The 23,633-nt window shown below is 34.0% G+C and overlaps 4 protein-coding genes across 4 annotated transcripts in view; all 4 read left to right on the top strand.

Annotated features, from left to right (window-relative positions):
* Positions 1-428, top strand: part of LOC112528438 — a 1,225-nt gene extending 797 nt beyond the window's left edge. Inside the window, exon 2 of the mRNA XM_025139465.1 lies at positions 393-428. Coding sequence (XP_024995233.1) covers positions 393-428 — 36 coding nt within the window. The remainder of the gene's footprint in view (positions 1-392) is intronic.
* A 550-nt stretch (positions 429-978) lies between these two features.
* On the top strand, positions 979-2,523 carry LOC112528335 (UDP-glycosyltransferase 89A2-like). The gene has a single exon (XM_025139346.1). The coding sequence runs from the start codon at positions 979-981 to the stop codon at positions 2,371-2,373; it is 1,395 nt and encodes a 464-aa protein (XP_024995114.1). The 3' UTR covers positions 2,374-2,523.
* Positions 2,524-8,825: 6,302 nt separating this feature from the next.
* Positions 8,826-10,727, top strand: LOC112528437. Its single transcript, XM_025139464.1, has one exon. It carries the CDS (start codon positions 8,826-8,828, stop codon positions 10,725-10,727), a length of 1,902 nt encoding a protein of 633 aa, XP_024995232.1.
* A 7,741-nt stretch (positions 10,728-18,468) lies between these two features.
* Positions 18,469-23,149, top strand: LOC112527125 (DNA-3-methyladenine glycosylase-like). Its single transcript, XM_025137555.1, has 5 exons — positions 18,469-18,844; positions 19,145-19,202; positions 20,644-20,727; positions 20,816-20,957; positions 22,871-23,149. Exons 1-5 carry the CDS (start codon positions 18,469-18,471, stop codon positions 23,147-23,149), a joined length of 939 nt encoding a protein of 312 aa, XP_024993323.1.
* Positions 23,150-23,633: the final 484 nt, after the last annotated feature.

The following is a 23,633-nucleotide window of genomic DNA, read 5'->3' as shown; positions in this document are numbered from 1 at the left end:
TAAAACGTATTTTTTTAACATATTTTAATTGATATACGATTATGTATGTTAATTTGATCAGGGTATAAAATGAAAATTTTAAAAGGAAAGGGTATAAAGTAAATTAATTAACTAATTATAAGGGTATAAAGTGTAAATTTAAATTTTTTATATTAAAATCGTGTGAGTGTGTGAGTGTGCATGTGAGTATGAAAAAAAATGTGAGGTGGGGGACAAGGTGCAGGGGTAGAAAGGTATGCCAGGGGTATCAATATCAACCCTCATTTCACTCATGCATTTATCCTCTCATACTTCTATGTTTTCTTCCCTCCCATCCTCCAAGATGAGATTCAAAATTAAATTCATCATTAGTTATTAAAAGTTCTCTCATTCAATTGTTCTATAACTTTCAGTCTCAGTCTCAATTTCTTGTTTCTTTACTGGTGTAAATCGAACATATTTATTGAGTCGTTTAAATATGTTTGATTTTAAACTGTCATACAATTTTTTTCATCGATAGACTGTAATTGGAATTATAACTCTTTTTATTCAAATTGTATTAATATGTAAAGATTAAGTGTAACTTATATCATCGTTAAATCTTCTCTAATGAAAAACCAGTGAAACTTCAAAATCATTAAAATTCACGGCTCCCGCTACATTGCACGGATACACAACCAATAATATTAAAATATTATTTCACTTCTTAAATATTTATTTACAAGATTTCTTATTGATGGTCTCATTTTAAAATGATTTTTATTCGTATTTATTAGAAAAAAATACCTTTGCATCTTTTTTTTTCTATTTTCAAAAAACTGTTATAACAAAATATTTACCCAAAATCTCCTCCTGTTACTACTTGCTTTCTATTGTCTTTAATATTTGGCCCCACAACAAAATGATGAAGACCTCTCGATTCACAACCATCAACTTTCTTTGTACCTCTATCCCTCTCTTCTCTCTCTTCCTCACTCAAGCATACACAGTTTTACAACTATGAGCAGCTTCAAAAATGGTGCACATATCTTGGTATTCCCTTTCCCAGCCCAAGGTCACATGCTCCCACTTCTAGACTTGACTCGCCACCTAGCCAACCATGGTCTAACCATAACCATCTTGGTCACACCCAAAAACCTCTCCATCCTCACCCCACTTCTCTCTTCTTCTTCCAACATCCAATCCCTCGTCTTCCCTTTTCCACCCCACCCTTCCCTTCCATCTGCCGTCGAAAATGTCAAAGACATCGGGAACCATGGAAATCTACCCATTATTAACTCACTCGCCAACCTCCAAGACCCAATTATCCATTGGTTCCACTCCCACCCTAATCCCCCCGTCGCCATCATCGCCGATTTCTTTCTCGGCTGGACCCACTACCTCGCCGGCAAATTGGGCATCCCCAAGATCACGTTTTTCTCCTCCGGTGCTTTCTTGACCGCTGTTCTTGACCATGTCTGCCATCATATGACGTTGGTTTGTTCTCAAGAGGTCACGATCTTTCAGGACTTGCCTAATTCGCCTAGTTTTCCACGAGACCAGCTTCCATCCCTGGCTAGGTTTTATAAAGAATCAGACCCAGAATGGGATTTGGTGCTCGATGGTCACATGATGAACGCATCGAGTTGGGGTTGGGTTGTCAACACCTTTGATGCATTGGAGTCTCGATACATGGAGTACCTGACAGAGAAAATAGGTCATGGGAGGGTTTTCGGAGTCGGGCCGGTTAGTTTACTTGGTGGGTCGGACTTCATGACTCGTGGGCAGTCGGGATCTGAGTCTGGTTCTGATGTGGTCAAATGGCTCGATGGGAAACCCGAGGGTTCGGTTCTGTACGTATGCTTTGGAAGCCAGGTGTTTTTAACCAACGACCAAATCGAGGCTTTGGCAATTGGGCTTGAGCAGAGTGGGGTTTATTTTGTTTGGGTGATGAAACCGGAATCTGTTGATCCAGCTGGAATGGGGTCAGGTAGAGGAATGGTGATAAAGGGTTGGGCGCCACAAGTGTCCATACTGAGTCACCAAGCAGTCGGTGGGTTTCTTAGTCACTGTGGGTGGAACTCGGTTTTGGAAGCTATTGTAGCCGGAGTGATGATACTAGCCTGGCCCATGGAGGCTGACCAATATGTCAATGCTAGGCTGTTGGTAGAAGAGCACGGTGTGGCAGTCCGAGTTTGTGAGGGTCGAAACAGCGTACCAGACTCGGCCGAGTTGGCTCACACAATTGCTGAGTCAATGAGTGTAGATAACACTGAAATGTTAAAAGCAAAAGAACTGAAAGGCAAAGCAATTGAAGCAGTTAAGGAAGGTGGGAGATCATCAAGGGAGTTGGGTAGGCTTGTTAAGGAGTTGTCCAACTTTCAGCCAAAAATGAATGTTGTTGTTAAGCACTGATCACAAGGGTCATATTGTGCTTATTTAAAGTTGTAGGGGGTCATATTGTCATTCTATGAAGGTTTAGGGGGGGTTAATGTTGTTATTCCTATAAAAGTTCATAACTCTTTTGCTTCTAGTCTATGGTTCACCTACTTCCTACATTCGCCCAACCCTCACTCCTTGTGAACTCCCATCTCGTACTCCAATAGATTCTATAAATTGGAGAATCAAAAGTTATAATCCTTGACTTATCTATTTTAAAAATTATAATATTACTAGTTGTGTATCTGTGTAATATGACGAGAACCATGAATTTTAACGATTTTAAAGTTTCATTAGTTTTATTAAAAAAAATTTAACGATGATATAAGTTACATTTGATCAAAACCAAACTACAATTCAAGATTTTAAAATACTCAAATCAAATATCAAAAATTTTAGTAGTAGGTCAAGTTAAAATGAAACGTATTTCTTTAATGGTTAATTTGTATATATTTATAACATTAATAGGCTTTTGTTATGAAGAGTTTAAGATGCAACATCAGTAGTTTTGTTTTTATGTTATTTAGGACGCGAACAACATTTTTCACGATGCTACTTCATAAATTTATTTTCTACTTAATTTTTATATTGATAAATCTTTTTTTGGTAGAAAAAGAGTCGGCTTAAAAACATATTTGGTCAGTTAACTTTTTTACTTATCAAAGACACCCCTCATCATATTTATATATAATTTACTTTAAATAAAAGTGTACCAAAAAACATATTTAGCAATGCATTTTTTTTCACATTTGAATAACATATTTATCCTTTTTTATGTACTCAAATCTATTCTCCAACATACCATCTTTCCATCGACGTGGGATGACCAAAACAAACCACGATTCGAAATTTTAAAATACTGAAATATTACACTGTCAGCTCATGTATATATCATATTCTTTTTTATAGAGTTATAGATTATAAATATATTGATTGATTTATTGCCCATCATAATTTTTTTTATTTTGTTCATATTGACACTAAAGAGATAACTTTATAAAAAAAATAATCATTACTATAAAAATTGAAGGCAAACATGAATTACATCATTTTCATCTTATATATTCATAATATTTGTGAAATTATCTTATATCTGTCAATGTGAAATAATCAACTTAACACAACAATCCAAGATTTGAGAAATTCTTAAACCTCATTTTGAAAAATAATCGTGGCTAAAAGTTAAATTTAACCAATCTAAACATTTCAAATTTCAAATCATCATCTTCTCTTATATACTTGTAACATTTGTGAAAAATTTTTTGTATATCAACATGGGATAATCAACTCAATACCACAATCGAGTATTTGAATTTTTCTTATTGAAAAAAGATGGTGGCTAAAACTTATATTTAACCAACTCAAACTTCTTATCTATACTACATATATAACCATTTAAGCCATTATCTTAATTACAACCCTTTAAGCATAAAGTACTGCCATTTTATGCATAAATTTCAAAACTCTTAAAGACAAGTCATAAAGCACAATGTACAACTATTTTCTCAACCATTTCAAACCATTTTGATTCAAATTTCAAAATTTCAAATTTCAAAATTTTCATTATATCATCCCCTCTCCTTCATCTTTTTCTTAACCATTTCAAACCATTCTTTCTTGGTCGCCTTCATCGTCGAAATCCCATAGCTCCAACTTCGGTCGTCTCTATCTCGGCAGAGCCAACCACCTTGCTCGATCTGTTGCTCGGTCGTCTCCTCGATCTGTTGCTCCTTGGAATGAAAAGCCACAGCTCTGTTCGATTCCAACCATAGTTATGTTCTTCTCGGTCTGTTTGAATGGAAACTGAGTTAGTGAGCTGTTTGGCTTTCTCCAGGTAAGATATTTTTTTTCTCAAGTTAAGTCTTTCAACTAATTTTCCTTCCATTGTTTATGGCTTGAAGGTGAAATTTCTGTTGGGCTTCAACCTAATGGTTTCTGTTTTCAAGGTATCGATCTCTTGCTGTTTATGGCTTTCTGTTTAGGGACCCCTTCAATCGATCCCGGTGGTTCATTCTCTACTCAAGGTAACTGTAATGGTTTCTGTTTTCAAGGTATCGATCTCTTGCTTGTGGTTTAATTTGTTCAGAGTGGGTTTTGACCCTAATGGCTTATGTATCAATTTTCAATGGGTTTCAACCCTGAAAGCTCATGTTTATTCGTTTGGTTTTAGTTTGTAATTGTACTTATGGAGGTTTCCTTCACAGGTGAATACGAATACCTAGATGTCATCGTTGAAGGCGGAGATAGGGTGTTGATTGATATAGATTTTAGATCGGAGTTCGAGATAGCTCGGCCGACCGGAAATTACAAAGCAATCCTTCAATCACTGCCGTACATCTTTGTCGGCGAAGCCGATCGTCTGCAACAGATTCTGTCAATTGTATCTGAGGCGGCGAAACTGAGCTTGAAGAAAAAAGGAATGCACATTCTTCCATGGATGAAATTCGAGTATATGAGATCCAAATGGCTGTCGGCACACATTAGGACGCCGCCATCCCCGTCGCCGTCGCTACTACTTCCACCGCCACCAACTGCACCGCCAACACCGAACGCCAACGCCTCACCGAAACAGATATTTTCCAGCGAATACAAAAAATCGTCATCCGTTTCTACACCGGAGTTCGCGTCGGAGTGCGGAATTTTTGAGCTGATTTTTGGAGAGGAAAAGACACCGTCGCAGACGACGGAGACAAGTCAACTAGCTTCACCCGGTGTTTTGCCATCGAGAAAATCCGATGATGGTTTTTACTCGTCGGCGGCGAGGATATGGCAACCGCCGGCGATAAAACCGAGGAATGTGGAGAGAAGAAGTAAATTAGTGGTCACCGGATTAGGCCAAAACCGCCGGCGATAAAACCGATTAGCTTCTCTTTTCAAAGAGAAAGCATGAAGTAATAAACAAAATTTGGAATTTTTTTCTTTTCCTTTTCCCCCTTTACTCGGTTCCCCGAGTTAAAAAAAAGAAAAAAGAAATAGGTTGGGAAAAAGTGAAGAGCAATAATGAGTCATGAGTAATGAGCGTGACTGGTGGGGACTGCATTAACTCCAACCCAATTCTTTTTTTTTTTTTAAATATATTATATGTAATTTATAATAAAAACTAAAATATACAAAAACATATGACATGATGATGGTATTTTTTCACCCTCATGCCCATTGCATCATCATTTTTATTCCTATCTAAATACCAAATCAATTTCATTTCAAAACACAACCCAACTTTTTTTCTTTTGCTTCGTTTATGTTTCTTAATTACTGTTTACTTGCAGTTTATTAGTTTATCTAATTTATTCATACAACTCATTTGGATTATTTACTTACGACTTATTCATAAAAACATGGCTTAATCGCGCACAAAAAAAATGATGTGTTATCTCCATTCAGCCACAAAAATGACATCTCCATCTCGTATTTAAAGCCTAGTCTTCTTCTTAAATGAGAAACCCCATCATCAACCTTTAGATTTTTTGTCTTGATGTTCAAATAGTTAATATTAGAGGATAAATCGGTCATTTATGTTATTCAGATAAAAAAAAAATAAACAACACACGTTTATCAAAATGGACAAATTAATCTATATAGGATATAATAAAAAAATTGCTAAACACTACCTTAAAGTATCTATATCAGCTATGCTAAAGTGAATAAAATAGTTATTTTAGCATTTTTTTATTTATCCAACAGCTATGCTACCTTTAGGTCAAAGTCTTAAAATATTAAATGATCAAGATACCCTTTATACTATTTTTAGGTCATTTTTTACTTTTTCACCCACTCTTCTCTAACATACACTCATCCTCTCACAACTCATTTTTTTAAAATTATAATTTTAAATTTATACTTTATACCGCTATAATTAGTTAATTAATTTACTTTACGTCTTTTACTTTTAAATATTTCATTTTAAATCTTGATCAAATTAACATACATAATCGTATATCAACTAAAACATGTTTAAAAAATACATTTTTATTTTAACAAGTTACACCATTATAATCGTCTCGTTAATACCTTCGAAATAAGTCCAATATATATTGAATAGTTTTTGACTTAATTATATAATTATATATTATATATACTGTGAAAAAATATTTTTAATATTTATGATTTATACTTTTATAGTTATTTATTTATGTGTATACTATATATTTTGGGGTCAGGCTGTCCAAATTGCACTGTATAATATGTTTTGAATTAATATGTTCTTGAGTTTTTTGAAATATATGTACATGTATTAATTCAACTTTAATCTGAGTTTCTGGACAAGAAATAGGGTAAGCAGTTGAAATTTCATTCTAAAACCTATCTTTTTGGTCTTTTCATAGCTTATGATCTGTCAAATTTGTAGTTTTCTTTATTAGTTTTGAGTGTTTATCTTAAAACTTAAGTTTCTTGGTTCTTTTCTCTTGGTGTAAATCAAACACATTTGTGGAGCCGTTTAAATATGTTGGATTTTAAATATATTGGATTTTAAACTGTCATACAATTTTTTCATCGATAGTATGTAATTGGAACCATAACTCTTATTTATTAAAATTGTATTAATATGTAAAGACCAAGTGTAACTTATATCATCGTTAAATCGTATCTTATAAAACCAGTGGAACTTCAAAATCGTTAAAATTTATGGTTCCCGCCGCATTGCACGGGTACACAACTAGTATACTCATAAATTTGTAAAACGTTTTTCTCTCTGTCAATATAGGATAATCAACTTAGCACCACAATCCAAGATTTTAGAAATTCTCAAACCTTATTTTGGAAAAAGATGGTGGCTAAATTTTATATTTAACCAACCCAAAATTTTCAAATTTCAATTCATCGTTTCCTATTTATATACTCATAACATTTGTGAAACTTTTTTCTTACTATCAATGCAGGGATAAACAACTCAACTAAATCCAAGAATTGAGGAATTCTCAAATCTCATTGTGCCATATATAGGAGCAACCAAATGCAAACCACCTATATTTGTGCGAACCGTGCAAATCACCCTTATCCGTCATTTTCATTGTTTAATTTTATGAAATTGTTTCATATAATATTTTTTTTGTAAAGTTGTTTCATATAGTACTTATAAAATTTTAATAAAGTTGTTTCATGTATTTATCTAAAACTAAAATAATGAAGATGATAATACCATGAATAACACCCTCCACAATAAAAATGAATCAACCTTTCATAATTACAAAAAATTGAACAAAATGAAAAATTATGATTGGCTGAATGAGGTTTGTATAGTTTGTACAAATAACGTGTTTTGCAAAGTGAACATCCTATACAACATACATACATACATACGTACGTACATACGTACGTACATACATACATATGTATGTATGTACATACGTACATACGTACATACATACGTACATACGTACATACATACATACATACGTACATACATACATACATGCTTCTCTAAACCTACGGTTTGACTTTCTAGTAGTCAACACTTTACATGTAGGCTTCTCAACTCTTTCAAATACCGCCAATTTCATTCACACCTACGATTTGACTTTCAAGTAGTCAAACCTTTAAAGTAATCCAAAACTCCTCTAAACCTACGGTTTGACTTTCTAGTAGTCAACGCTTTACATGTAGGCTTCCCAACTCTTTCAAAGACCGCGAATTTCATTCACACCTACGGTTTGACTTTCAAGTAGTCAAACCGTTACACTTAGAGTTTTAAAGTCATATGAGACTCCTCTAAACCTACAGTTTGACTTTCTAGTAGTCAATTCTTTACATGTAGGCTTCTCAACTCTTTCAAAGACCGCCAATTTCATTCACACTTACGATTTGACTTTCAAGTAGTCAAACCGTTACACTTAGAGTTTTAAAGTCATCTGAAACTCTTCTAAACCTATGGTTTGACTTTCTAGTAGTCAACTCTTTACATGTACGCTTCTCAACTCTTTCAAAGACCGCCAATTTCATTCACACCTACGGTTTGACTTTCAAGTAGTCAAACCTTTAAAGTAATCCGAAACTCCTCTAAACCTATACGTTGATTCTGTCGACTAACTACTTCTTTCTTTGTTGTAGTTATTCAATATGTCGACAAATAAAGGATGGATGCATAGAAGGAATGATGATCGAGGGGCACTTAGCCGGTCCTATGTCAGACACTTGGAAGGTTTTTGGACATTGCCTATGCCAATGAAGAAGTTGTTGAAAGGGCAACTACACGTGATGGGATAGTGTTCCACATCAGATGTCCTTGCTCCAAGTGTTGAAACGAAACCTACAAAGAAAAAGAAGACGTGAAACTGCACTTGATGAAATATGGTTTCATGCCTGATTATACCATTTAGTGGGGACATGGTGAAACCTTTTTTTTACATGTATCTCATCAAGACGTCGGTCAATCTTCTAATCCTATAGTGGATCATAATGAAGGTTATTTTCAAATGGTGAACGATCACATGGTACATGATGCCATGATATGGGAAGAAAAAACACCTAATCCTTCTGCCCAAGGATTTTATAACATGTTACAAACTGTTGACGAGCCTTTATGGGATGGATGTAAAACTTTTTCAAAATTAGGGGTTGCGACGAGTTTGTTGCATTGGAAGACAGAATGTAATGTACCAGAGACGACATATAATAGAGTGTTTCCTGTTTTTAAGCGTATGCTACCTGAGGGTGATAAATTACCCTGTAACTTCTATGAGACGAAGAAGAGTTTGAAAAATCTTGCTCTACCAAAACAAAAGATCAATGCTTGCAAAAACCATTGCATGTTATTTTACAAGCATGATTCTTGGTTGACCCACTGTCGAGTATGCAATGAAAGTCGTTACAAGACAAGTGGACGAAAGAAGGTTCCTAACTTGGTGTTGGCGTACTTACCGATTGTTCCAAGACTCCAACGATTGTATATGTCTCCAAAGACCGCAAAAGAGATGACTTGGCATTACGATCATCAAGCGAAACCGGGTGAAATGGTACTCCCAAGTGATGGTGTGGCTTGGAAGCATTTCGACATGAGGGATCCTGACTTTGCTTCTGAGATTTGGAATGTTCGTCTTGGGTTATGCACCAACGGTTTCAACCTGAATAATTCAACTTCGAATCCATATTCACTATGGCCCGTCTTTATTACCATTTACAATCTACCTCCTTGGATGACTTTGAAAGATTCGTATGTTGAGCTCGCATTGGTCATCCCTGGTAGAAAGAGCACCGGTCAGAATTTGGATGTGTTTCTCAGGCCGCTAATAGATGATCTAAAAATATTGTATACGGAGGGTGTTCTTACGTATGATGCGTATCGTAAGAATAATTTCGAGATGAGGGCTATACTACTATGGAACGTCAGCGACTTCCCGGTTTATGCAATGTTGTCGGGTTGGAGTAGGCATGGCAAGTTAGCCTGCCCATATTGCATGGGGGAGGTGGATTCCTTCCAGTTAAAAAATGGAGGGAAATCATGTTGGTTTGATTGTCATCGGAGATGGTTACCTAGAACACACCCTTTCCGTCGTGATCGAAAAGGATTTATGGCAGGTAATAGGGTGTTAACTGGTCCACCACCTGAGGTAACCGGTGAAGAGATTTGGGAGTTCGTTCGTCACCTTCCAACTATTTATGAGGGTTTCCCGTATAGTTCAAAAAATAGAAAAATTAGCGGGTTCAGAACCAATCATAATTGGGTAAAGAGAAGCATCTTTTGGGAGTTGCCATATTGGAAGACGTTGTTGATTCGACACAACCTCGATGTCATGCATATTGAGAAGAACGTTTTTGAGAATCTCTTTAACACCGTCATGGATACGTCAAAAACTAAAGACAATGTAAAGGCGAGAAGAGATGTAGAGGTTCATTGTGATCGACGGAATTTGCACCTTGCCATGTCAGACAACAAAGTAGTGAAACCAAAGTCATCGTACAGTTTAAGCAAACAACAAGTAAAACAAGTGTGTGCATGGTTGAAGAAGTTGAAGTTTCTAGACGGGTATGCTTCGAACATAGGGAGTTGTGTGAAACTAGAAGATTCTAGCTTTTATAGCTTCAAGAGTCATGATTGTCATGTGTTTATGCAACGATTGCTTCCTATTGCTTTACGAGGGATGATACCAACTTCGATATGGGATGCAATAACGGAGTTGTGCACATTCTTCCGTGTGATATGTTCAAGGGTGTTACACATAGATGACTTGGTTCCATTGCAAACAAGTATTGTTCAAACAATTTGCAAGTTGGAAAAGGTCATTCCGCCCGGATTCTTTGATTCAATGGAATACCTCGTGATACATTTGACAYGTGAAGCTATAAATGGTGGTCCGGTCCAATATAGGTGGATGTATYTSTATGAGAGGTGAGTTCCTAATTYTATTGAAATCTARTACRATATATTCATATAAAACACTCTTCTTGTCCCTAACAYGTATTTCATCTCTTTAGGAAGTTTGGGTCGTTAAAGAGAACGGTTCAAAACAAAGCAAGGGTTGATGGCTCTATCATTGAGTCGTACCTTGTAAATGAACTTTCTACCTATTGCTCCCTCYATTTTGATCCAACAATAGAAACAAGACATAATCGTAAGTCAATGAACTTTACCCCGAATATCCCTAGTTGTTCGAAGACCGATGATCGATTAAGCATATTCAAGGTTCCATCTCGTCCACTATCCGCAAATGGTGGAAAACAAATAATCTTAAATGAACATGACCTGGAGACTATCCATAGATATGTCTTGTTCAACTGTGTAGAAGTTCAACCTTTCCAATCCACCTTTGATGAAAAGATTCAACAAACTGAACCGAATATTGATGATGTTGAACTTGATAGAATTCGGGAGGAGAGGTTTGCTGACTGGTTCTCGCACCACGTGAGTATATATATATACTGGTCAGTGGTATTAATATACAGGATGTAATGACGTACGTTATGTGTTTCTTATGTGTGGCCTTCTTTTATAGGTCATGTTCGAGTTAAACGACTCAAATGAATAATTAAAATCCCTAGCACGAAGACCAAGTCGTTATGCCACTATGCATCAGGGATACTTTGTGAATGGTTACAAGTTCCATACGATGACCCATGGATCCGGTCGAGTTACCCATAATAGTGGTATATGTGTAAGGGGGGCCTGCTATGACGAGTGTGAGTCTGACTTCTATGTAATGTTAGATGAAGTTATAGAGGTGGAGTATTATGGCTCAATGCAACAGGTGGTTTTCATGTTCAAATGCACTTGGTTTGATACTGCCTCGGGGGTTAGAGTTGACCCTAAACACAATTTGGTAGATATCAAATATAAGTCTAGACTTGGATCCGACGACCCGTTCGTTCTAGCATCACAGGCAGAACAAGTCTATTATATTTCATATTCTTCGATGACAAAGGATTTGAAAGATTGGTGGGCAGTTGTCAAGACAAAGGCTCGTGGCATATATGAAGTGTCCGACATGATTAACGATGTTGAAAACAATGATCATGTGGATGAAGAATAATTCTTTCAAGTCAACGAAAGGGTAACTCATATAACGTTCTCATTGGAAAACGAGCTCGATGATGTTCGTCTTTCCACAGGGGAGGTAAACATACTCCCTAATATAAATGAAGATGAAGGTGGCGACGAATCGAACGAAGATAGCGAAGATGAACCAGAATTTGAAGACATAGATGATGATTCAAATGATGAAGATGAACCGATGTTATCTGATCATTCTTCTGATGAGTAGCTTGTCTTCTGTATTCTTATTTCACAGTTGTACATATATAATCGCGATTTGTCATAATCTTTTTTCATGATATAATCTAATGTTTGTTTTTTCAGGAGATGTCACTCCGAGAGTGTGGTAGAGGCCGTCATGGGAGTCGCGGCAGCCCCATGTCTGGTAGGGGTAGCAACTCTACCCGCGCCGATGACATTGTAGAGTTTTTGGACACCGCTTTTTGCGGTTTAGATGAGCAAGAGGTGGCCATGGAGCCCCCCCCAGCTTCAACTGGTTCGGGGTCGGGGAGAGGCCCCAACATAGAGATGCAGACACCGAGTCATCCGAGCCACCGAAGACATCTGTCTTTGTTAGGCCATGGGGTAAATAGATGTGGTATAAGACTTTGTATTACATAATAAAATAATATGAATGTGTTTGTGTTGTAAATATTTTCTTAATTGTATAGGTCTAAAGATGCCCATGTTATCCGAGAGATGGCGACTATCTTCAGGTCTTCCTTTGCTGGTCTGTGGCATAGATGGAAGGAAGTACCTCAGGAAGCACGTGATTTGATGTTCAAGCGCTTTAGGGTTGGTGTACCATTTTAATGTAATTATACATATAAGGTTATTGTTTTTACATTTCTACCAACATTGTGTATATAGGCCAAGTTCCAGTGGGAACCTGAGCTGGATGACACGATTCATGATTTATGGACCAAAGCCATCCATAACAGGTACTCTGATTGGATGAGCTCTGCACGTGACTGGGCCGTGGCACAGGCCTATCCTGGTGATCAGCAATGGGATGGTGAGAACTTCTCATGGATTAGATTATACCATCCCGTATGGATACCAGACAGGTTTTGGCTGTAGATGATTGACACGGTATGTATCTCTATTGTGAGCTTTTCGAACTGTCATGTGTACCGCCTTTCACCTTATATATGTGCTATGTTTTTAACAAGTATGGGATACCGAGGCTTGGAAAAGGATATCCAAGATCAATAGGGCCAATCGGAACACCCAGTTTGAGGGGGTGTCGTTCAGACACACTGAGGGATCGATTAGTACTGCACAACATCGAGACATGATGGTGAGTATATAATCTTTTTTGAAAATATAATTCATTCTTTATGTTAGTAACAACTTAACCTAATTGTCTAATGTAGACACAAGTAATGGTTCGTGAGCCGACTGCTACTGAGGTGTTTGAGCGCACTCACTGCACGAATCAAAAGTTCGATCAAGGTTCGTCCGACCCGCCTACCGATCCTCCTCAGTTCAGTTACCCGAAAGCTACTAGGTATCATGTAAGTTTGCTAAAACCATTACTTTGGTTAATAGATACGTTTGGTAGGTTTAAGATAATATATTTCAATAAACATAGTGATGCTATTAGTTTGGGCTGCCATTGTTGGCAGACGTTAAGCTAAGTAAGTAGGTTGAGAATGTGACTTCGAACATTGGTATTATTAGAATGCTTAGTTGTTAAAAACATGCATTGGTTATGTTTGATTTATAGTCGTTATGCTGCTGAAATATCTACATACATAACCTCACCCGTTTTGTTTTGGTGAACCATAGGAGCGATTTCAATCGCTTAGGGGTGAGTCACAATCTAGTACCGACAGCCCTTTCCCTGATGAGGCATCTCTTTGGGAGCAAAGTGTCGGAGGACGGAGGAAAGGCCGAATATTTGGTTTCAGGACCACCCAGGATCCCTCTAATGCTATGACGGGTAGATTAGCAGTAGCGGGTCATCATACGAGTCAAGAGCGGAGGTACGTTGGTTATATTGTTATAAACTTTCTCGTTACTAAAATTGCGAACAAATTACTGATTTTGTCGAATATTGAATATTTACAGGTAACGGAGTTGAGAGAGAAGTTGGCAAGGGTAGAAGAGAAACTGGAGACCGAACTGAAGAATATGGCAGATTTGGAGGCCAGACAAGCTGCCTCGGCAGCTGAACAGGCTAGACAAGCTGCTGCATTAGCCCAACATGCCGCATTATCGGAGCATTTTGCTGCGTTTATGTGGCAGTCAGGATACGTTTTCCCACCTCCTCCATCTCCCGATAGTTAGATTGTATGTATTCGAAGATTAAATTGTATGAATTGAATATTTTAAATTGTATGCATCCATATTTTAAATCGTATGAATTGGTTAGTTAAAGTTTGTTCAGTTTTGGTTTGTTATATTATTATTTCCAGGTTTTTTAATAAATAAATACAGGAATTATGCAATTTCAAAAAATTTATTTTTTAAATATATATCAAATTAGCAACGGATTAGCGAGGGAAAATCCGTCGTTGAAAGTCCTTGAAAATTCCCTCGCAAATCCGTCGCTAAAAGTTCCGTCGTAAATCCGTCGCTGAAAGATCCTTCGCAGATCCGTCGCTGAAAAATCCGTCGCAGATCCGTCGCTAAATATTTCCCTCGCTGAACCGTCGCTGAAAGTTCCGTCGTAGATCCATCGCTGATCCGTCGCTAATAGCATTATCTACGACTATTTTGACCGATGGAGTATCAGCGATGGATTGCCCTTTCAGCGACGGATTTGCAAGGGATTTTTCCCTCGCTGATACTCTGTATTTTTGTAGTGATAAGCTCAAGCTATGACATATATAAATCGAGTCCAAGAAAGGATCATCTAATCTAACTAAGTTCATATAAACATTAAATTAAAATAATTGTCAAATATAATAAAATGTGTTAGAAGTAATTTCAAGTTCAAATGGGATTATTAAAGAAAACAATTAATTAAGAATGATTGAATCCCAAATAAAGATGAGATATCTTTGTCTTACTTTGGCAATATGTATGCCTCAAGGTACATTTGGAGTGGGTTCCAAGTTTCTACGACTTAACCCTCAATGAGATTAACCCTTCAACAACCTTTAATTTTACCACTACAAATATCTTACCATGCACACACTACTACACTTTTCTCTCACCCCAAGTAACATACAAAACCCTAGCTACCTGTATTAACATTAAATATTACTGAATAAATGATAAATAAAACAAAATGTAAAACTTCTCTCTCTCACACACACATATATATATATATATATATGTATATAAAGTCTTATAGAACAACATAAATGCCTCAAATTACAAATTAATATATGAAATTTACTTATATATATATATATATATATATATAAAGTCTTATAAAACAACATAAATGTGTCAAATTACAAATTAATATAGAAAATTTACTTATATATAGAGAGAGAGAGGATCATCCTTTGAAAATCAAAATCGAGAACCGTCAAATAGACTAAAATAATGAAATGGTTAAAACATTATAATTGGGGTATGTATAATTGCGCAAAAGGTTTAAATCATATATAAACAGATAAAGGTTCAAATATGTGTAATTGAGCTCCAAAAAATTTGGAAGCCCTGTTTCATATCTCGAATTAGTACGCATTCAGACATGATCAGTTACCTCTTTTCCTTCAATATATATGGTCCATGATTATATTAGAATTAAATTTTTTATTGAGAAGGTTATTTGCTTGAAAACGAAATTGATTCTTTTTATTAAGTTTGTAAAATCTTATATAAGGTTGATGAGTTGTTTTTTTTTTGGTTAAGTTTGTGCAATTTGATAGAAGGTTGATGCAAACGTACAAATAAATAGTTCAAATTTGATTTCCTCTGGTCGAAGTATATATTTTCGACATCAATATTAACAAGAAATATATTTATATAAGAAAAATAATTAGTAATTACATTTGATTTTTGTAAAGATGAATCTAAAATGTTGGGAATTTTCTGAAGTATCTTGAAATTTGTATTTATTAGTTGTAATTAAATGATTCAAGTAATATATTTTTTTAGCCTAATTAATAAAATATAATATGTTTTATGTTTTAATAACTATTCAGGCATTTTAATATTTATTGGGTTGTTTGAATTAATATTAACTCCTATAAATCTTCATCCATCATTTCAAATGACTTCCATTAAATTTTGTGTTGAAGAATATATATATATATATATATATATGTATATATATATAGGGGAAGATCAAATGTTAACCAACAATTTTGTGTTAACTTTGAAAACCATGACAATCAATCAAATTTCATTCTTCTTGTAGGTTTATGTCATGTTCACATTTTAATTATAAGTGTATTTCAGTAAATTGATTTGATATGTAACTCCCAAACAATTAATGGGAGTTACAAATCATCAAATCCCAAAAAAATGCATTTATAATATTAATATTTTTATTTTTTTTTAATCTTGATCTTGCATGTTCATTGTTTTATCAGTTTTTAACTTGCATAAAAAATAAGGTAGTAAAAAATTTCGGTATCGATCAAGCTAATATGGATAAACGCTATAGAAAATAAATCGACAACAGTGAGAATATTAAAATGGTTTATGATGACAATTGGAGTTCGAGGTCGGAGAATTGAAGAAATTAACCAAAGCGAATGTCATGGTAATAGATTTTTATTTTTTGTTAGATTCGTTTTAATCGAAATTATGTTCAGATGTGTTGTGTTTTTTATAATTCATCTTGTATTGATAGCTTTTTTCTTTAATTATTAAAATACGTACCTAATTCACATGTTCAAATGGAAGTACATGCACGACCTATTTTCATATTGTCATATTACCGATTTTTATGAATCATGAACCATTGTGTTCATGTTACTTCTATCATATGAACACAAGTTTTAAGCTTGATACCAAATCTTTATATTTGTATAAGTGTTTACACCCGGTGTTCATAGCGTTGGGATTATGTGTTCATATATTTTATATGATATGAACAAGGAGTGAACATGATATGAACAAGGGGTGAACAACCATATAAGATCCGAAACATATATGAACAAGGGTGAACCTTAAATGGTGTGGATGCAATGCATGTATAAAACTCCAATTGACAAAAGATCGCTCCTGAATGTGTTTATAATAAATGAACTATTGTTCACAAGCTGTTCATATCGTGTTCATACCTGTTTTTATTTATTTATTTCCTTTCATATAGCACTTATTCTTATTATGTTCATATTGTGTTCATAAATGCTATGCAGTCCAAGTTCATATATATGTCAAATTTTTGTTTATATTTGACACAATGGTTCATATATATATATATATATATATATATAGTTATGTTCATATGGTTCTTACATTAACAAAAATAAATTAACAAAAATCATAGAATTTTTGATTTTGTAACTCTCAATTAATTAATGATATGGGAGTTACATAATTTTTTTTACCTAAATACCCTTTTCAACTTTGTTCACTTATCTTTATGAAATTCTAAATTTAAAAAAATAAGTTTTTATCATGATTAATCACAACTGTTTATTGAAAGATTGAATGACCAATATCGGTTAACAAAATTAACACAAAAACTTTTGTTAACATTTGAACATGACCCTATATATATATATATATATATATATATATATATAGAGAGAGAGAGAGAGAGAGAGAGAGAGAGAGGAACGATCAAATGAAAACCACCATCATTTGTAAAACCCGTACAAACCACCCTCATACGTCGATTTCATTGTTTAATCTTACGAAATTTTTTCATGAAATTGTTTAATCTTATGAAATTTTTTCATATAATATTTTTTTGATGAATTTGTTTTATATATGGTTATGAAATTTTAATGAAATTGTTTCATGTGTTTCTCTAAAATTAAAATAATGAAGATGATAATATCCATGATTAACACCCTCCACAATAAAAATGGTTAATCAACCTCTCATAATTACAAAAAAATGAACAAAATGAAAAATTATGATTGGTTGAATGAAATTTTCACGGTTTTTACAAATTGAGTAGTTTTTATTTGAACGCTCCCCATATATATATATATATATATATATATATATGTTATTTTAATAGTAGAATATGTAAAATATTTATCCAAAAAATGCAAAATTTTAAAGATGATTTAAGTATTAATTTTTATGTCGAGTCTCTTTAAAAATACGTATGAATTTAATAGTTTTGGAAATTGTTTTTTTAATTAGAATTTCATCATTGTATTTTTAAAATCAAAACATATAAAAGGTCATTAGACCCTGTTTGGTAACTCTTACGTTTTCCGTCATCTATTTTGTTTGCGACGTAAACAGAAACTAGAAAATGATTTACCTATCTAGCGATTCCAAAAATCAGTTTTTACTTCTTGTTGTTTATAATATACTTGACGGGTTTTTGACATTGACAACAAATTAATATACAGTAATAATGATGTGAAATGATAAATAAAAGAAAACAACACTTCACCAAAGTACTAAACACCCTCAAACTCCCCTTTATAAATTGACAAATCCATCTTTAAACCTACCCACCCATTTACCCTTCTCTTTTCTTCAAATTCCCTTTAATATTAATTATAAGAATGTCGAAAGAAAATGTGAAGAAATATGTAGAGAAGAAGCAAAAGCCTTCATCAACTCATAGTCTCTTATCTAAACGTCTAAAAAAAGTTTACCCTTTTGAGCTAAAGAAAACGACCTCTCTACTCTCCCTCTCCTCGCCTTCTTCAACCCTTTTGCGTAATACGAGTGAATCCTTCACCATTTCATCTTCTACAGTGGATCAGGCCATTTCGTCAGCACTTGGTCTCATTTCCCCAGACACTCCACCAACGGCTAAAACTAGCATGCCAGTTTTAGTCGCGGTTCCAGTTCCGATTCCAGTTCTGCAACCGAATTTGGTTTCAGATGCTTCTAATGAAAGTGTGAAAAGATGCAACTGGATTTCTAAAGCTAGTGGTAAGTTTGTAATTTACAGTATTATATATATTATATATTTAAAAATGTAATTTGCATGCATTGACAAGATAAAAAAGCTTTTGACGAAAATTATGTCGCTCAAAGTGAAATGTACGTCGCCAAATTTTTGTCGGAAAAGTGAACTGTGTTGCTAATTTATTTGCGACGTATGTTTATTAGAATGTAAAAGATCAATTGTGTGACCGAGAGTTGGTCACTAAATGCAAACCCTTTGCTTTTTTCATTTAACATTTCCTTTTGTAGATGTTATTTATATAACAGTTAAATCTCTCTTGACAGAAAAACTTTATGTTCAATTCCATGACGAGTGCTGGGGAGTTCCGGTGTATGATGACAAGTAACTAACCCCTTGCTTTTCTATCTTAATGTCTACTACAACAAAATTATCTTTATAGGGTGCCTAAATTTTCTAAGCGTCATAATATAATACTTTATATAACTTAAATTTTACTATAAAACATCATATCTAAAAGCGTTACAATATGTTTGTAGGATGTTTTTAGCATTTCACCAAGTTTTTTTGGATGCTTTTAAAATAAATGGTCATATTAGCTATTTTATAAGACAATTTCAATAAGTGTCATATAAACCCATCTTTAGAGAAGATTTGTGTTTATAGGACACTTTTTCAAATAGTTCGTATAAAATAGTTACTATGACACTTTGGATTAAAAGCGTCCTAAAAACTTTTTAAAACGTCTAAAAATGTCTTACAAAACCTATTGTCACTACTAAATGGAAGATTTTTACCTATGGATGTTTCCTTGGAAAATCAATCGTTAAAGGGTGATTTGTCACAAAAGTTGGTGGGTTAATTGTTAGTGGCTAATTCAATTCAAAGCAGTGACAGATTACACAAGTATTCTTTGGTGATCCATTCGTATTTTCTTGAAAAACATCGATTCTATTCTTTGGGTGATCCATGGGTAATCACCGAAAATTTTTCTGGGTGATTTTTGTGGGTAAAAATAATTTGTTTTGTAGTGTGTAATGCTTTTAGATAGGACGATTTTGGTTTGCTCATATAATTTTAAGTCCTATAAAATACTCTATTAGAAATCTTCTACATTTTAAACATCCTGTAAAATCAATTTTGTTATACTATTTACTTAAAAAGATATCCTAAAAATATTTATCCCGGCTATCTATTAATCAATTATGTGCTAACAAATCAAAAGTTTATCCAAAAGAGAGAATAAAACAAATTAAATAAAGTTAATATCAATAAATTGTTGACATGTGGCAAATGATTCTTTGACATTTATCAAATAAAAATGAATTAAAATAGTCATTTTTACATCATGGTTTTATCTTTTAGCCAATTTTCTTACAATATTTTAAAAAAGTGTCATTAGTTTTGCAAATGACAGGTCCAAAATTTACAAAAAAGTCAATATAAAAAAAGAAGTTTATGAACCAGGTCTGCAAGTGAAGGGACCATAGTCTCAACACCTCCGCAAATGACGGAAGTGTCACTTGCGGACTCTTGTCTATTTTACAGATTTGATCGCACTTGCGGACTTGGTTTAAAAACTTACTGTTTTTTTACACTTTGACCCTTCCACGAGTATTGATATTCTGATAATTTTAAGAGAAAAATGACTAAGAGGTGAAAGGACAAGCCGAAAATGTCTAGTTTAATTAATTTCCCTATATCAGAAGGGACAAATATAGAAACTAATCTTTTTTATCCCTAGGAACTAAGGGCTTAATAGTTTATCGGGTACTTTGAAGCTATCATTTAACGTACTTAACTTGAAACTTGTAAAAATTAACAGCCAATTGTTCGAGTTGCTTTCGTTGTCGGGGATGCTAATGGATTACAATTGGACCGAAATTCTAAGACGAAAGGAACTTTTTTGGTAAAACCGTAATTAATTGTTGGTTCTTGATTTTATCGAATGAACGATTCGGATTTTTTTTATGTATTTATGGTTAATCTTTGTATAGGGAAGCTTTTGGTGGATTTGAACCAAAATTTGTTGCTAAAATGGGAGAGAAGGAGATTATAGATATAGCCACAAACAAAGACATAACGTTGGCTGAAAGTCGAGTTAGATCCATTGTTGAAAATGCCAAATGCATCTTGAAGGTAAATTTATGTTTACAACACTTGATTTTTCTTAACAATAATGTGTTTCTAAATCAATTTATGTACCATTTGTTTAATCCTATAGGATTTTCAAGTTAACATTCAGACAGAACATCAGTGGTCCTGAATGGATTCATGACTGCTGATTCATTGAAGAGCAAATTAAAGACCCTACCGGTTAAGCTATCTGAATTTGTTATTCAATGATTTTTAATAGCATATGGTTTTGAATTCTTTATAATTATTTATGAGTTAAGATTCAAGAATATAAAATAAAATATACAAGTTGTATGGGTTAAATAACGGGTTACATGGGTTCAGATCAACGTAAGTATATATTTAGGGTTGGTCAAAACACACATCGGGTGCGTCAAACACTTCCTTTTCATAAATTTAAAACATACGTTTACGAATGTATTGAAAATCTAACTGTATATATCGTTGATTTTTCATATTCTTAGTTATTTTTAATAAAATACACTTTTGAATTTTTCGGATTCTGTTCAAAACACAATATTTTCTTTGAAATAAATACAAGTGTATTAGTAAGGGAAATGTACAAAAAAACACAACATATTTTGATTAAGTCTTCAAACTCCTTAAATTTACTAAAATTGAGAAGATAAATTTTTGAACTTGTTACAACGGAGAAAAGCCACCGAACTTTTATATTTTGAGTTATCAAGTCCCTAAACATTTTATTGAAGGAATAAATCCTTATACTTATAAGTTTAAACATGGATATACCATTTATTGATCAATTGATATATCAGTATAGCTCGGGAATAAAGTACAATAAATCAAGAAAATAAAAGGATATATTTCAGATTCAAATGACAATCATAAAAGAAACCAGTGGCTGTTTATTTTTCAAATCACAGTCACAATCATAATCACATAATTATAAAAGTACATGTAATTGTCATTTGGATTTGAAAAATAATTGTTTATAAAAATGGTGTATTTCTTTCATTTTATTGGTTTGTTGTACTTTGCTAATGATTTGTTGATATATGAAAAAACAGTATACTTTTTGGTTTTATAAATGTAATGATTTAAAAGTAATGACGAACTTAGGCTTTCCAGTTATTTCGACGATTTATAATTATGTTGTGTTTCATTATTTTTAAATATTAAAACTTAAATATGAGTTTCACTATGCTATTATAAAGTCTCTCAATTATCTATCTAGACGAAGTCCAATGATACCACAAAACGAATAACTACGATGGCACCATTAAAAGTCGTAAAACACCACTCTCTTATAAGTGGATCCGCCCTTGAAACAAATCTTGTTCATCTAATCTCATGTCAATTATGATCGATCGTCCATATATATGATCTCATTTTCTTCGATACATATAAACAGGGGTAGATTGAAGGCATGGGTAGGGGACAAAGGCCTCTACGAATCCATGATTTGTACGTTTATTTTCTTATATCTAAAGTTACAAGGGTGGTGTCTGATTGGTTTGAGCTTGACTCCAAAGGTCAAAAGTACCAGGATGTCCTAGGTTCAAATCCAAGGAGAAATAAAAATCCCCTTGTGGCCATGGAGATTCAAATGCGGTGACTCCGGGCTATCTGCAAAGCAGGTGGTCGCCCTGGGATTAGTCGGCTCGCATAGCAGATTGGATATCCAGGTTAATAAAAAAAAATGGGATATCCAGGTTAATAAAAAAAAAATGGACTCCTTACACCCAAGTGGTTTGCATATTATTGGTGTTTTCATCTGTGAGCTCAACTCCTTTTAGTGGTTAACCGTTAAGTATGAAGAACGAACCATAATATGACAGAGACAAAAAACAATGAATTGTAAACCATATGGACGGAAAAAGCAACGCATGAGTTAAGCAATTTTTCTAACGGAAAACACCACAGTGGCAATTTACTCGTATATTATTGTTTGACAGATTGCAAAACAACATGGATCATTCAGTGGATACATGTGGGGATGCATGAACTATAAACCAACCATAAATAGATACAAACACCCAAGAAATGTGCCAATGAGGACACCAAAAGCAGAAGCCATCAGCAAGGACTTACTGAAGCATGGATTCCGATTGGTGGGTCCAGTTATCGTTTATTCCTTCATGCAGGCTGCTGGAATGAGCATTGACCATCTTGTTGACTGCTTTAGGTTTGATGAATGTGTTAGCCTTGCAGAAAGGCCATGGAGGCATGTCTAATTATCATTAACTAATCTAATTAATAATCATGATTAACTTTATTTTTATCACAAAAGATCAATGGGTTTGTGATTTGTATTTGTGTATGTTTAATTAATTATGGGGTTATTTGTGTAATAACTTTTGGTAATTGATGTAACGTTATTTAATTATGACATGTCTCTTCTACGTTTATCTTAAATTGCAATGCTGTTTGGTATGATCATGATGGTAATTCCAATCACATTTGTACTTCATTATGATGGTCGTTTTCGAATCCATTGAACAAGTTCGAGTAAAATAAAACAACTATAAAAATAATTTGGATCCTTCGATCTAACTTCTGTAAGAAAATAAGTATATATTAAACATATAGATAAAACCTATTTTCACTACAAGAAAATGCACCTACAACAACGAATTGTACAACGACGACATATCGTCTTTATAGATAAGTTTCTTTTAAAAGCAGGAAAGCCCAACGACGACCCATCGCTACAAAGTT

This window comes from Cynara cardunculus (genome assembly GCF_001531365.2).
Source record: "Cynara cardunculus var. scolymus isolate 2C chromosome LG 15, CcrdV1, whole genome shotgun sequence".
In the NCBI taxonomy this organism is placed as follows: domain Eukaryota; kingdom Viridiplantae; phylum Streptophyta; class Magnoliopsida; order Asterales; family Asteraceae; genus Cynara; species Cynara cardunculus.
This window is presented reverse-complemented; position numbering and strand designations above follow the sequence as displayed.